General features: G+C 47.0%; 1 protein-coding gene across 1 annotated transcript; it reads right to left on the reverse strand.

Moving 5' to 3' along the window:
• Nucleotides 1-6,406: 6,406 nt before the first annotated feature.
• On the reverse strand, nt 6,407-8,145 carry LOC106408096. The gene is made up of 5 exons (XM_013848923.1): nt 8,006-8,145; nt 7,613-7,878; nt 7,359-7,542; nt 6,927-7,308; nt 6,407-6,853 (listed from the first exon to the last, which is right to left on the reverse strand). The coding sequence occupies exons 1-5, from the start codon at nt 8,143-8,145 to the stop codon at nt 6,407-6,409; spliced, it is 1,419 nt and encodes a 472-aa protein (XP_013704377.1).
• Between the last annotated feature and the right edge of the window lie 8,018 nt (nt 8,146-16,163).

Genomic DNA, 16,163 nt, shown 5'->3' on the forward strand with positions numbered 1-16,163 from the left:
ATCATACCACCACCAGCAGAGCAATCTGATTACGGCTGTGATACCCCATGGCTTCAGACGATTCGAGACTACATCGTCGACGGGCAACTACCCACCGAAAAATGGGCAGCTCGCAAGATCCGAACACAGGCCGCACACTACGTAACAGTTGACGGCGAAATCTACAAATGGAGATTCTCCGGACCACTCATGACGTGCCTGGAAGGAGAAAAGGCGAGAAAAGTAATGGACGAAATACATTCCGGCGGGAGATCACTAGCCGTGAAAATCAAATGCCATGGATACTATTGGCCAACAATGATCGGAGATTGCGAAAAATTCGCACGAAAATGCGAAAAATGCCAAAGGCATGCACCAACCATCCGACAACCGGCCGAAGTTCTTTCCTCCATCACATCGCCCTACCCCTTTATGCGCTGGGCCATGGATATTGTCGGACCTCTGCATAATTCAAAGCAAAAGCGTTTCCTTCTAGTCCTTACCGATTTTTTCTCAAAATGGGTAGAGGCGGACTCGTACGCAAGTATAAAGGACGTCCAAGTCGAGAATTTCGTATGGAAAAACATCATCTGTAGGCATGGAGTTCCTTACGAGATCGTAACCGATAACAGGTCTCAGTTCATCTCCACCCGATTCGAAGCATTCTGCGAAAAATGGAAGATACGACTCAACAAGTCAACTCCCAGATATCCGCAGTGCAACAGACAGGCTGAAACAATCAACAAGACCATTCTCGACGGACTGAAGAAACGCTTAGAGGCCAAAAAAGGCAGATGGACCGACGAACTCGAGGGAGTCCTCTGGTCTCACCGTACCACCCCAAGGCGAGCAACGGGAGAAACTCCCTTCGCTCTGGTATACAGCACGGAATGCATGATTCCCGCGGAAGTTGAATTTCCCGGTGTTCAAAGAAGGTTATTACCCGAACGAGAGGAACTCAATGATGCTATGCTCTTGGATGATCTCGACCTCATTAACGAGCGCCGGGATCGAGCGCTTATCCGAATTCAAAACTACCAGCACGCCGCCCAAAATACTATAATTCCAACGTACGAAATCGTAGGTTCAATCAGGGGGATCTGGTCCTTCGCAAAGTTTTCCAAAACACCGCTGAACGAAACGCGGGAAAACTCGGAGCAAACTGGGAAGGTCCCTATAAAATCGAAAAAGTCGTCCGACCAGGTTCTTACAAAATAGCCAACATGCAGGGCATAAAAATTCCTAGAACCTGGAACGCGATGCATCTCAAAAAATACTATCACTAAACGAACCAACCCGCAATCACTGAACTACGAGACGGCTTGATTTCCGCAAGGAGTACGTAGGCAGTTTGCCGAAAGGCAAATTCAGCTGTCCCCCCTCATTAAAAAGGGGGGAGTGGGTACGTATACTCGTATACTCCCCAAAATCGAAAAAACTTCTTACCACGCTCTTGGTGTTTTCGACTTATCAAAACCTCCTCACCTGTAAAATCAGTGCGAGGTCTTCGGATATTAGTCAACCGTTTAGGAGAAGCAACCTTTGGAATCGCGAGACGTCGCAAAAGATGCCTCAAAGGTTTATTTCTTTCGAACGAACATATATATGCACACACTAGCACCTATTTTGCGCAAAAAATTCGAAACAACGGCACACGCCACCAAGTCCGATGCTGATCACATCGAACTCACAAAACGTCCTAAACAGACATAGCCATCTCACGAAGATGACTCTCTTACATCCGACACAAGGATAATAGCGCTATAAAAGAAATCCAAAATTTTGCTCTAGCACTTCCGGTCTCCGGAGAGATGCTCGATTCGTATCAAACAAGTCGTATAAGCCGAGAACCTATCGGGGACTTTACATCGATACAAATCAGGAAGAAATCGTGACAGGAAAAACGATAGCCGGTTAGTCACCGCACAATCCTTAAACCGAGAGTAAACCTAGGTCTTGCCCTAAACCCAGCGCACTGGTCTCTAACATCTCGAAGGCATGATATCGAAACATAAGAGATTCTTAAACCATGCCTCTATGTTTATGTTCGACATCTTCAGCACCCCCGCAGAGTTCACATCTCGCGGAAGAACTCTCGAAACAGGTCTCGAATGAAACATTTCACAATCGAAGAAGGATATGAGACGACAACTCATCACCTTCCTCCCCACTATTCGCAAACTCATAAAAAGCACTATCCGATTATCTTACCATAAAAAGAAAGCCGCAGAGCGGCAGGGATTCAAAGCCACACACGGCCAGTCCCGAAATACAAATAAGGCCATTCAAGGCCGAAACATAAAAATCTCTCGCAAGAGATCTAACCCAAGTCATCCTCAGAACTTACGCCCCCTCTTCACCCGCTGCCTCGTCCGAGCCTGGAGCCGCGCCACCTCCGTCTTCTCCGACCATCGGGTCTTTCCCCTCTGGGTCTTCTGAACACGTCGGAAGGAAGCACGCGGATTTCAGGTCGGCCAGGACGAGACCGAAATCTCCATTCTCGGCCGCCATATCTCCCTTGCAGCCGGACAGTTGGGCCTCTTCGGCCTCCAAGGTCGGGGGAGTCTCACTTTGGAACGACCGAACCACGGCCATCCTGCCCTCAATCGTCGCCAAAGCTAGATCCCTGCTCCGGATACACTCGAGGGAACCCAGGGAAGCAGAAATCTTCGCCAAGCGAGCAAGAAATTCCGCACGAAGGGCATCCGTAGCCTCTTGGATCCCACGGCACGCTAGTCCCGCGTCACTCTCGATCTGATGCTGGAGTCGAAGCACCTCCGAGGATTTTGCCTTCCTGGCCTTCTTTTCCTTAAGTAAGGAACTCGTCGTCTTCCCAAGGTCCCTCTCAAGCTCTCCTATCGCAACCTCGAGCTTCGACACTTTCGCAGAGTGAGAGTCCTTGACAGCCGTCAACATGGCCTCGGATTCGGACCATCTGCCCTGAAGCTCCACCAACTCCCCGGAAAGGCGACTGGTCTCAGAACCACATTCGCCGATCATCCCATCGATCAACGATATGAACTGCGAACGGTGAAAATTCTTAAGACTAAGTCCGAGAAAAGAATGCACAAAAGACGATCGAGAATTCAAACAAGAGATAAACCTTTCCGCGAAGTCCCGATGCTAGGCTCGATCCGCCTCGCTGCGAATTCTCCCCGTCACCACTCTTGGCAAGTTTTCTCTTCCGACTCTTAGGCTGAGTAGCCAGGACAGCGCTAGGAGCACGCAATGCCAGAAGGACGTCTTTTCTGGCTGGAGGAGGAGGCATAGAGTCAGCGGCCTTCTCCCTGTCCTCGACGAGGATCGGAGTCGTGGAAGATCCTGCAGGTAGGGCTTGCGGGAGAAGAGCCATGACTTCGGTCCCATGACACGAGGCAACGACCTGCGCGGAAGAAGACGGAAACTCAGAGCCAGCTTGAGCTAGTTCTTTCTCGGCTTGTCGACGAACTAGTTCCTCTCGGAAAGAAAGATGACCGGCAACACAAGCCGGCGATTCCGCCGGAGAAGTGGCCTCGCCCATCTCGACGTCGGAATCCTTCTTATCACCTTGGGAGGAAGACATGTTGAAAGGAAAGTTATGAAACTAGAGAGTTTTTTAATTTTTGAATGAGTTTGAAGGAATGAAGAAGGGAAGGTGTGAAGAAAATGACTGACAAGAGCTCACTACTTATAGAGTATGGATTCGGAATATCGTCTCGACAACTCTTTTCCGCGGAGTTTAAAATGTGAATTTGGTCCAATACACTTAACCTTGTCAAAGTCATCTATCCGCCCGCTAGAGTCACAGCTCTAACGGGCTGGGGGGCTAACTGTTGGGGTCAAAAACGGTTACGACAAATTTAACATTCAAAACGTCCGAGGAAGAAAATACGAATTTCACCGAAGAGTACTTTTCGAAATAGATTCTTCCTTACGAAAAAGCTTTGTGGAAGAAAGAATCGAGATGTCCGACGAAAGCTCGAAACAGGTCGTTACGCAGCGACCGAACGTCCGTCCCGCTCGGTCGCTACGTAGCGACCGAGCTCGAGCCCAAGCTCGGTCCCTATGTAGCGACCGAGCGCTCGTCCCGCTCGGTCGCTACGTAGCGACCGAGCTCGAGCCCCAGCTCGGTCGCTACGTAGCGACTGAGCTCGAGCCCCAGCTCGGTCGCTACGTAGCGACCGAGTGATCGTCCCGCTCGGTCGCTACGTAGCGACCGAGCTCGGCCAAGCTCGGTCGCTATGTAGTGACCGAGTGATCGTCCCGCTCGGTCGCTACGTAGTGACCGAGCTCAAGCCAAGGCTCGGTCGCTATGTAGCGACCGAGCGCTCATCCCGCTCGGTCGCTACGTAGCAACCGGGCTCGAGCCGAAGTTCAGTCGCTGTGTAGCGATCGAACCCTTCCGAACATCGATACGACATCAATCCATGCATTCTCGTCAAACCTTTGAACGCTGTCTCCCGAAGACCGTAGCAAGCTCAGTCCATGTTTTCCGCTATTCAAATCCATCAATCAAACTTCGCGGATTAGAAACCGCGGAAAGTTCGTTCTTTATCGAAAAGAATTCGTAGTAAACGTGTCGAGTCGGAAGACGGCCAAAGGGATCTAAAACACGACTCGAGGCCCATCCTACGATTTCTTAACCAAAAGCCCGTAAACCGCAGCACGGTTTACGCTTGTTCCACAAGGAAGGATAAATGTCAAGTTTCCGCGGATAAATAAGGAAGTTTTGAAGATAATTGGAAGATCGAGAAAAATGGAATATCTTCATTTTTATGCTATGACGGCTTAAGGGCAGAAGAGTAAAAGCGTAAACCGACCTTGGAGCTAGTGTATAAGGAGTCCTAGGCGAGGAGCATGGGGAGAGAACTTTTCAGAGCAAACTTAGCACTTAGAGCAATTTAGGCAATTTTCCGTTTTTGTTATTTCGAGCTGCGACTCAATTAGGTTTAGCCGTCTTAGGGTTGCTAGAACTAGGAATTTCGCCGACAGCTCTCGAGCCCAGGCTTATACCTTGTTGTAAACGCTCATACGCAGATTCGGAATAAGATCTACTTTGCTCTCTTTTTCGATTTCTTATTCCCATCGTTGTTATTCTCGTGTTCTGATTGCTTGACGTGTGGTAATTAGCAGATATCCGGGTCCTCTGGGAAATTAGGGTTTTCCTAGTTTCCTTATTTAAACGGAAATCGACAGTGCGAATTTCGGTTCCCACATTCAACCTTCGCCTCCAAAACGGAAACTTGCTCGAGGGCCGATTTCCTCTCGTTACTTACAACTCGCAGACGAGCTTCGAGCAAAGCAGCCTGATTCCCCAACTTTTCAGCAGTGGCCAGTTGAGCAGCATTGGCACGCTCTCGATCCTGAGCCATCTTCAGACCAAGCTTTAGCTCTCGAACGACCTTCTTTATTTCATAAAGCTCGTCAGAACGCAGAACATCCTGCAGGTGTTTCTCTAAAGTCGCCGCGAACTCGTTGTTAGCCTCCATAGCCTGGAACATAGCAAATCAGCATAGACAAAACAAACCGAATATTTAAAAGGATCGAATATCGAAAAGAACGACCTTAGCATGGGCCACAGCCATCTTCACATAAGCCTCGCATTCCGTCATATTTCGCAAAGAAGGAAGCGGACACCCAGCAGGTTTGAAGTGCCTCACCAAGTGAGCAACACTATCTGGGTCTTCCGTAATAGGGCAATCCTTGGAGTGAGAAAACTGCCAATGAAATGGTTTAACAACAGCCGCTTCACCCGAAACACCGAGACGATGGTCTGAGCCATTTGTTTTAGCCTTCTTTGGGGGGCGGTCACGTTCCTACGAACCTGTTGGGCTACTCGACTTAACACGAGCAGCAGACTTTTCACCCTCGAGGTCCTTTACCTCTTGGGCTGAAGCCCGCGGAAGTCGGGTCTCCTCACGAAGAACTTCTGTGAGCGCTTCGCTCACATCTCCGGTTGGAATGTGTTCCGCATTAATACTACCAGTTCGAGTTCGTACCCTATCAGAGTCGCGAGGGTATGATCTTCTCGATGCCATGTTCCCTTGGCAAGCAAAATGAAATTAAACGAAGCACTATGGCAAATCCTAAAACAAAGTGAAGCTTTATAAAAATCAAGGCCTCGCCGTATCTCAACGACCTGAGAAAAACGAATTCGAAAGACTAAGGTAACAAAGATATTCCAAAACATTAAGCTTATCCGATAAGAATATCCGAAACATCACGATCAAAGTTCACGAAAAACATAACGCAAAAATATATTAAACCAAAAATTAGCTAGAAGCGGAATCATCGGGGACAGACGACCCCCCGATTTGATCCACCGAATCCTCAGAGATTTGAGGAAGGTCGAGCTCAGAGATCGAACAATCCGGCACGATGGCTAAAGCAACGAGATCCTCACAATCCCCTTCCATCTCCTTTAAACGAGCAAGCTCCGCGTCTACGGTTAGGCCCCCGTCCTTGAGCTCGTTCGGAAGATCGATGTTGGCGGCACTTCTTGCAATTGGATCTCAGCAGACACTTCCTTCTTCTTGCTCGACCATTTATCCTTCAAAGATTCGAGGACCTCTCGGTACCGCTGCTCGATATCACGACGATTAATGCGAGAAGAACGACGAATGTCCTGATCCCTCTCGACCTCAAGCGCCGCGACTTTCGCCTTCTGAGCAACCACCTGGGTCATAAGAGCCTCGTTCTCATGGTAATTTCTCCTCCAATCCTCAGTCAAAGCCTCAATATTTTTGGCATCCTTTTTCCCCTCTCGCTTGGCGGCTTTGAGCTCCCCCGAAAGCCTCTTAATCTCGGAACCGATGCTCTCGATTTCCTTGTCATTCCGAGAAGCCACGACGTGATCTTCCATCATTACAACATATTCATTAAAAGCTTCCATCACCTGAGAAGAAATCGAAACAGGCGAATAAGTACCTCGAAGCGATTTTACAAAGGAAAGAAGCTGAGAAACGAACCTTAGAGGTCGCCACTGCAACCTTGGCGTAAGCTTCCTTCTCGGCCGAAGAAGCAAGAGATGGGAGACGACAGCCTGCAGACCTCATGCGACCAGCGAGGGAAATTAAGTCACCTTGGGCCGCAAACAAAGAACCGTCTCCCTCAGGGAAAAACGTAGGACGAGATGGACCGGGCAAGGTGTCCTTTGACGACCAGCGTCGCTTTCTGGTCGCGGCAACGGTCTCGTCTCCCGAACCAGGGCTCAATGAGACAGTAGACCGCCTCTCTTCCGAAGCACCTTCATTGTCGGAGTCGTGAATCGAGATCAAAGTAGATTTACCAGAGGCGCGATTCTTCGATACAGACCCAGAAGTACGAAACGACGACCTCCTCACGAGCTGCCTAGTCAATCAATCTGAAGACTGAGCCCGAACGGAATGAGTCGCAATGACCTCCTGGAATGTTCGGCCTCATCCTCAGAACCCCCAACCAAAGGGGCCCTGTTAGTCCCTTCTGGCTTGGCAAAATCAGCCCGAATCCGAGCCTGATCAAACGAAGACCAGTCCAAATGACCTCTCCGAAGGACTCCGATCAGACCACGAATCTCGTCTGACATCAAAGAACCTTTGAAAGGAGCTGAAACAATCAAAGAAAAACGAGAAATTGAAGAGAAAGACTGACACTTAGATAAAAAAAAGAGGCTAACCAATACGCTCAGCCCAACTCCGAGGAAGTCGAGAGAAATCAAAATCGCCCACAGATGCTCGATCCACCCTAAAAACGAAGAACTGCTTGCGCCACTTTTCGTCGCGATAAGGGACATCCTCGATGACGTGGCGACCTGGGCGTGGAGACACGAGGAAGGTACCAGGACTCTGAGTGTTCCGCTTCACCATAACGAGGTGTCGGAACTCATCGACTTTGAAAGATAAACCTTCCTCCCTAGCCCTAACCGAGAACGCAATAAGATGCCTAAAAAAAATTCGGGAGAATTTGAGTAAACGATAGTCCAAGCTCCGCCAGGATCTCGAGCATAGGCTCCGGAATCGGGAAGGTAACACCGCAAGAATGAAAAAAAGAAAGATAGGCTCCATAATACCCTCCCCGTACGGTTTCGAGAGTCTCAGTTGCGCCGGCCAAATCGAGAACGACGGCGCGATCAACCCCGTATTCCTTATAGAGATCCTCGAGATCATCGGTTGTAGTCGTCGGACGAGGGAAACCGAACGATGAAAACATCTCAAGCTCGGTGATCAGGAAATCTTAAGAGCAAAAGTAAAATGAAAGATGCAAAAAAATAATTAGAGTTGGAACGTAAAACCTCACGTATTTATAACCATCCTAACGGCTCTATCATCATCCCCGAGAAAGATAATAATGACCTAGGTTTCGCCCTAGCGGCGGCTGATATAGCCGTTACGGGTAAAAAAAGAAGAAAAAGAAGAATAAAATTTACGCGCCAAACGACGGTTTTCCAACAACCATCAAACCAAAATCGCATTGGTTATCGAACGACATAACCCGAGTTGATAACTAACCGCCTCTTTTCTTTTCGATCAAATCAAAAGAGACTGGGGGACAAATGTTGGACCCAATTTTGGTCATTACATTAATGGGCCGGGATCAAAGATATGGGCCGTAAGGAACTGAAGCCCATAGCAAGCAATCGAGCTCGAAAACGAAGACTTCGAGGTCCCGGATATCGCGGAGCAGTCACGAAGATCGCGGAGCAGTTACGAAGATCACGAGGTCGACTCGCTATAAAGGAAGGAGAACGGACATGAAGAGGGACACGTTGAAAACCCTAGAGAGAACTACACAAATACATCGACCTTATTTTCATCTGAATCTTAGATCTTTTCTTTACCGATCTCATTTATATCATTCGATCTAGTTCAACTCATTGTATTCGATCTTATTCATCAATAAAGTCCAGTTTTACTTACTGGAAACTGTTTATATCGTTGTGTTCTAAAGATATCGTTGCCTACATCATTTGTCTTTCCTAGATCAAACTCCCGATCACTATCAAATACTTAGTGTAGATTTTAGGTTCTACAGCTCATACCCTTTGCTTGTGAGAGATATGTTTTAATGGAAAATTTCCAATTTACATATAGACCTAGTATATCAAATAAATTGACGTACATGTGTTGTTATCTCATGCATGAATATCATCATAGCTCTTTGACTATTATATGATGAACACGTAGTTTTTGTCACTGCAAAATCTTTTGAATGTGTTTTCTAAACCTTTATTTGTCCATAAGGAAACTAAAATTCCATGGAAGTATTCATCTCACTATAGACTTATATACTGGTCTTACTAAGTATAGACAAAACCTTCACATGAAGACCATCCAAGTGGTTGACCGTTCCCGATTAGGGTTGTCGTCTCACTGGTCTTATTTGTATAACTAAATATATTATGATTACTTAGACACAATCTTTATATATATAAATTTATCTATATGGCGACAATCTTTAGATATCGATATATCCAAAATCTTATGAATTCAATCTTGTAAGATTTATTCATATTTTTCAAGACTTATCTTATGAGCTTAAATTTTGTAGCTCATTTATTTACTTAATGTCAATGACATTATTAGCCAATTTTGAATATATTCACAAAAAACAAACGATAGTAAGTATTGTGAACTCAATTCAAACATGCAATTTAAATTTCTAATAATCGTTCTCAGATCGCTTAAAGAGTTCGTAAACGTTTAATAGTCATTCCCAGAACTCGTCCTAACGACATTCTTAAACGCAATTTTAATTGAATTAGATCGTATATATAATTAGAAAAACGAGATCGCAAACCTGTCAGAGACTGTCGTGTAAATCGTTTTCTTTTACGATTCGTCTTTATTGATGAAAACATTTTGCAGGATAGCTAAAGAGCGTTCACAAATCTTTTCAGATCGATTTAAAAAGCGTCTTAAAAAACACTTATATAGAAATATTGTTCGCAATATTCAATCCGATTCAACTGATAAGCATGAAGCGGATTTATTGAGTTAAGATTGTAGGACCACAAAAATTCTGATTGAAAATCACAAAAAAAAAGAAATCGAATAAAAAGATAATAAATATATAGAAAACATTTAAGAAATCGTTAAGGAAATAGATGAATTCGTGGATTCGAGATTTGATCTCTTTCCTTAACTCAATTAATCATCCGTAATGTGTGAAAGTTTCTATGCGATTTTTAAATCACATGATACAAGCACGATGAGACTGTTTCGCTGCACCCGAAATAGAATCTACGAACTTAGAATTCTACACTATACTCTCGAGACACTTACTTTAAAACTAGAAGACTAAAGGAGATTTTTTTGCTGGAAGCTTTATAGTTTGTTTTTTATGTGTGTCTAGAATGAAGAAACTAGGTGTCAATTTATATGGATATGAGTTACTTGATTACTAAGAAATAATATTCATGAATAGAAGTATTTCATAATTTTATAGAAATATCACATAATTAATTGAGAAGTATTTCATTATTATTTGGACGCAACTTTACATTTATCCAAAAAATTATAAGAAATATTCTACAATTATTTGGACGCAATCTTTACATTTCTCTAAAAGAATATAAGAAACCTTCCATAATTATTTGAGCATAATTTTGTAATATTTATCATTTTTCCATAAAATCAAATACCCATATTTCTTCGCGATAAACAAATTTTTACACAGCCATTAGACTTACAAAACTGCTATTCACACTTATTCAATTTTTTACTCAACCCATTAGGCTTATAAAATTTAGTTCCAACAAAATCTAGAGTGTGGTCTTCTTTTATGTTGTGCATGCCAATTTTTAGCTTTGACAAGAATGCGATGAATAGAACAATGGATGATTAAAAAGATTCTGTTGGAAAAAAATGATGTTTAAAACAGAAATCATGGTGGTTCCTCGATAATTTAATAATGAAATATAAATTCAACACAAAAAGTAGGAACTAGTGTTATTAAAAAAAGTAGGAAACCATTCAAGTCTTGGATATATCGGAGATTGATACAAATTATCTAGGAATCTATAATGCAATTAGGTAGACTCGAGTTATTGAATAAAACTTGTTTGATCGGAAAACGGTAATAAAGAAGATATGGGTTTTAACAAAAACGTCTCATTTATGGTCGGAGAAAACGTTCAGTCGGTTACAAGAGAAATAAAGAGAATGCGACAGAAAGGAAGCCGGTGGCTCGATGAGCTACCGGAAAATTACAACTAACGGCGAGATGAAGCAAAGGTGAAAACCCTAATCTAGCCGCCAAGTGTTAGTCAGTGATTTCGGATCCTTCTCTCGTTGTCTCCCCTTTCCCTTATATAGACGTCCTGATGCCTCGTCCTTGACCTAATTTACGCCATCTTGGTGGGCCTCCTCTGCTGGGCCGAGAAGCCCGTAGGCGTCCGAGCAGCCGCTGAGCCGAATGTACTTCAGTCGATGATGATTGACTAAAAGTACTCAAGAGTCAAGCCGAAAGACCTGACTCTTGAGCCGACCGATCGAGCCGTCGCTCTACCTAATCCGGGCCAGGCCTTTCTATTCCTCGGGCCTTGTGGGATGGTCAAATCCATCCTCTACAGTAAGTCCCCCCCCAGTCCATTAGTGAGCGAAGTGCTTTCTGGCACGTGATGGATTCTAAGGTTTGAAGGTTTGAGGGAATAGAAGGCCTGTCGGAAGGTTGGAGCGGCTGGTCGATGAGTCGCACAGCGTCGTTCTCTCGGAAGCGAGCGGTAGAGGCTTTATCGCTCCTTTTGATCGTTGTGTCGCAGGGAGGGTTCTGGAATATTTCCGCCAGAGGCCGATAGTCGCGGATATTCAGATCCCGACTGACATATCTAGATTAACCGTTGGTTTATTCTGATTTTAAGATGACCGACGTCCGATTTAGACGAGAAGCCGAACCGTCGCGAGGGTCCGCTGGACATTTGGGAGAGTTTCGAGGCCCATTTAGGCCCGTTTAGGCTTAATGACGACACCTCAAATTCCCCCTCCCTTTTTTCTCTTTTAAATGCACCGAGAAGTCGAAACGTCGCGAGGGTCCGCTGGGTTTTTAGGGCGGATTTCGAGGCCCGTTTAGGCCCGTTTAGGCCCGAATAGACCTAATGATGGCGCCTCGAGTTTCCCCCCCTCTCTTTTCCTTATAAATACGCAGATCCCCTCTCATTTCTTCAAGTTTTTCTCCGCGATCAAAGGTACTTTCTCTCTCTTTCCTTTATCTCTCTAAGCGTTGTTAGATTAATTCGAAGCATTCTTCACCGTTCCGTTCTGCGATGTCGTCGGGTCAGAGGCTATCGAAGCAGCAGAGGGGAAAGACAGTCGCAGCGACGTCGAATCCGACAAGGAATCCCGACGGGGGTCGTGTCGGAGATCCGGAGGCGATTCATCGCACGGCGATGATGGACATGGCGAATCTATCTCGTTCTCAGCGACTTCTGGTTGCGGATGCTGCGAGACTCGCGAGAGAAGGAAGCCAGAACGTCGTTGCGAGGGATGCAATGGAATGTTCGAGAGACGGGCAGAGCGGGGCGATGCCTGTTGACTCGGTCACCCTGAGAGCTCGACCTACGGAGGTCGGTCCCTCGGAGGACGATGATTCTGAGGCCGAGTTCTTCCCGACTACCTTTTACCCCGACGGAATTTTCGAAGAGCTTCCTCAACTCCATCCCGACTTATTGCGTCCCGCCTTCTTGGCCGGTCAGGACTGGGAGGGCGTAGAGAAGACGAAGTCGACTCCTGGAAGTGTGAAGAGGGTTCTTCGGGCTGCGGGTGCCGTAGGCGTGACCTTCCTTGTGCCTACGGAAGCGCAGAGACCCTGGTCTCCTCCGATGGGGTACCAGACGGTGTACGTATCTTATTTTCAGGAAGACACTCGTTGCTGGTTCCCCATCCCGCGACTGATCACAGCATACGCCAGACGTCGAGATCTCGCGATCAGTCAGCTGCTGAATGGCTCGCTGCGACTAGCGGTCACTTTGTCGGTTTTGGCGGAGCAGATCGATATGCCGATGAGCGTTAGGTCGTTTGAGGAGATGACCTCGATAACCGATATGAAGGATGGCACCTACTCGGTGAAGATGCGACCGAACTGCAATGTGTGTGTCGGTCATCCAAATAAGATGCAGAACTGGCAGCGCTCCTACTTCTTCCTTAAGTCCGACAGCTCGGCCTTCGAGGAGCCTCCCCAAGATGATTATCGAGTTCTTTGGAACCGTTCTTGCGGTAGAATATTCTGTCGCGAACCGTAAGCGATTTGTCGATTCTAACCAACAATTTTTTTTTGCTTTGTATGCAGTCGGCCATCCTACCTCCCCAGTTTATCCCGAATATTTCTTGAGGAGTGTTCGTGCCGTCGCTCTGCTTCGAATCTATCGTTGGTCCGAGATCTCCGTCGAGAAGATCCATGAGCTTAAAGATCGAATCGCTCGAAGTACGTTCTCTCTCAGCTCTAGACTGTGCTCTTTTAGTCGCAAGTTTTATTTGTCGCGTCCTGACCCTTCTGCCTTATGTTTTCATGAGAGTGGAGATCCGATCTTCCGACCGTTCTTCTCATTCGCGCTAAGCGACTAGACATCTTCCCGAGAGACATCCAAAAACAAGTTACCGAGGCAAAGAGGATGGGTACTCTTCCTGATCTGAGCGCAATAATAGCGGCCCAGCTGGGGCTGACTAGCGGGGAAGGACCCTCGATGGTGGTTCCTCGTGCTGACGAGGTTTTCCCTTCCGATGCCAGAAGTGCGGGGAAGGGCAAGAAAAGGAAAAGAGGCGATGGCTCGGGAGTCGAGAGGAGTACTGAGGAGACGAGTGACGTCCCTCCTTCCGGTGAACCCCTGAAGAAGAAAAAGAAGAAAAGGACAAAGAAGAAGTCCGCCGGCGAGCGGTTGGATGATGCTGACGAGCCGATCGAGCAAGAGGAGGAGGATGCTCGAGAAGAAGAACTTCAGCCCGAAGAGGGGGCTTCTGAGGCTGAAGCCTCGGAGGGATGGAATGACGAGGAGGGAGTAAGTGAAGGAGAGGAACGCGAGACTTCTCTTAATGCCGCCCGCTCGGGTGATTCCGAGGAAGATAGCGAAGGGTCACCACTCCTGATAAGGAGGGGAAATGACGAAGACGATGATGAGAAGCGGTCTCCTGTTCTGACGTCTCCTCGCGAGAGAACTCCAGTTCCCGCCGGGGGAGGGGCCATCCAGACCAGTACTTCTTCCCGCGGCGCCGCTATCCTAAGGAGGGCACCCGGATTCAGGTTTCCCGACAAGGTCGACTTCCACTACGAGGGACCGGCTCCCTTAGTGTACGTTCCAGAGAAATGTGGAGAGTTTCTCTGTCAATTAAGAGGGAGGGCGAAACCTCTTCCTGCTGTGAAAGACCTTATCTTCGAGGGTGAATACGAAGAAGCTGCAAGGGCCAAACTGCTGGTAAACGGCTTGGTCCACTTTTTTTTTTAAATTCCTTGACTCCTAACTTCTCACGATTTCCATTGTGTCGCGTGTTCAGGGTGATAGCACGATGAATGTCGTGATTGACAAATACGACACGGCCCTTAAAGGAGCCTTGGACGAGCTCGAGCTGGCCAAGAAAGAGTTTGCTGAGAAGGAAGAGGTTTATGCTCGTCAACTGAACGAGTCAAGGGCCAATCTGCAGAAGCTCAACGGGATGATGACCCGCACCGTTGCTCGACGCGATGAGTTTAAAGCCGCGCTGGAATCATCTCGAAGAATCATCCGCGAGCTTGAACAGAAGAATGCTGACCTCGAGAGCGAGAGGGCTTCGCTCGCTGCCACGCACGAGCGAGAAATGAAACGTCTGAGGGACTCCAGAATCTTGAAGGTGACGAGAGAAAGGGGGAGAGTTGAGGCGGAAATGACCGCCAAGGCTAATCGTTGCTTCGCCAAGATTCGTTCTCGAGAGGAGCGTCGGGGTCCTTACGACGAGGCTCGGTTACTCTACAGCCAGGCCTTTGGGACTAGGAAGTGCCTCGAGGCCTTGAAAGGAGCCGGGAACGACATACCGCAAGCCTCTATTGATATGTTCGTCGAGTACGAGAGAAAGTACGAACAAGAGTCTGAGAAGCTGAAGGTTGGCGAGATCCCCGAAAGCGATTTTAGACTCTCTCCCCTCGCGTTGGAGTCTCAGTTCGTGGATGCTCGGATTCTGGCGGGTCTCGACCCGTATGGTTCCAACGCTTGCTTAATTGACCCAGAGACCGCGGTGAATCTGAATGTCTCGTCTACTCATCCGGTCGGAGAAAGGCGCGAGGACCCGACGCTTCCTATTGAAAACCCTTTGACTGTTCTTGAGGAAGGAGTGCCTGGTCGAGGAGCTCGAGTCGATGGAGATAACGTTCCTGTCCTCGTGCTTTCGGACACTTCAGTCGAGGGTCGCGATTCGCCGCCTCTAGAAGAGTCTCGTCGGGACGGCGAGGAAAACACTGGCGAGGTGTCGGAGGATGCTGCGGTGCAAGTCTCTCCGATTGCCCGCGAATCGAGCGTCAGGGCTTCGGAACTTTCCGCCCTTAATGATCGCGAGTGTGATCGGGAAGCTTAGTTTTCTTTGTTTGTTGTTTTCTTTTGAGTCCCGGAGGACTTGTGTTGTTGCCTTTTAGACTTTTGCCTTTCGAGGCTTCTACTTTGTTTTTCCTCTGTTATTTCCAACTCTTTGAATTCTATTAACTGTTTATCTTTTATTGTACTTGTCTATCAAATGCGTGATTTCTCAAGATTTGAAGTGACTGTTTGTTTAGTATAAACGTTATTCGAGATATCGAATCGTTGTAGTGTTAAGCTCGTTATGACTTTGTCTCGGTCGATTTCTTTGACTCGCGATCGTTCGTCATTTGAGTTTAATTATAAGTTCTCGACGTTGACGGTTCCAAATCGACCTTAGCGTAATTTTCAAGCGTTCGGTGGGCCAAACCTTACTTAGTAAATTACAGGGTGAGTTGGAGTCATTGTCTCGGCCGTGTTGGTTTAAATCGCAACACGGTCGACTCCCGTGAATATGTGTCTGATCAGGACATATCTAACGTGGGATGCGAGTACCGATACGCTTGTTCGAGAAGCCGGGGCATGCTCGTGTCGGCATCGCTTAAGTGTTCGTCTGCTTCGGAGATCGATTCCTCGGGGAGGAGGTTTGTTTTTTTTTTTTTTCGGCTGGACCCCTTTTTCTTTTGGGCTGCCTACGTATCCCTTTGTGGGAATCAAGCCATTCGTAGTTCTTAGATTGCGAGTAAAAGTGGCCTTT

The sequence above is a fragment of the Brassica napus genome, chromosome C6 (genome assembly GCF_020379485.1).
Source record: "Brassica napus cultivar Da-Ae chromosome C6, Da-Ae, whole genome shotgun sequence".
Taxonomy (NCBI): domain Eukaryota; kingdom Viridiplantae; phylum Streptophyta; class Magnoliopsida; order Brassicales; family Brassicaceae; genus Brassica; species Brassica napus.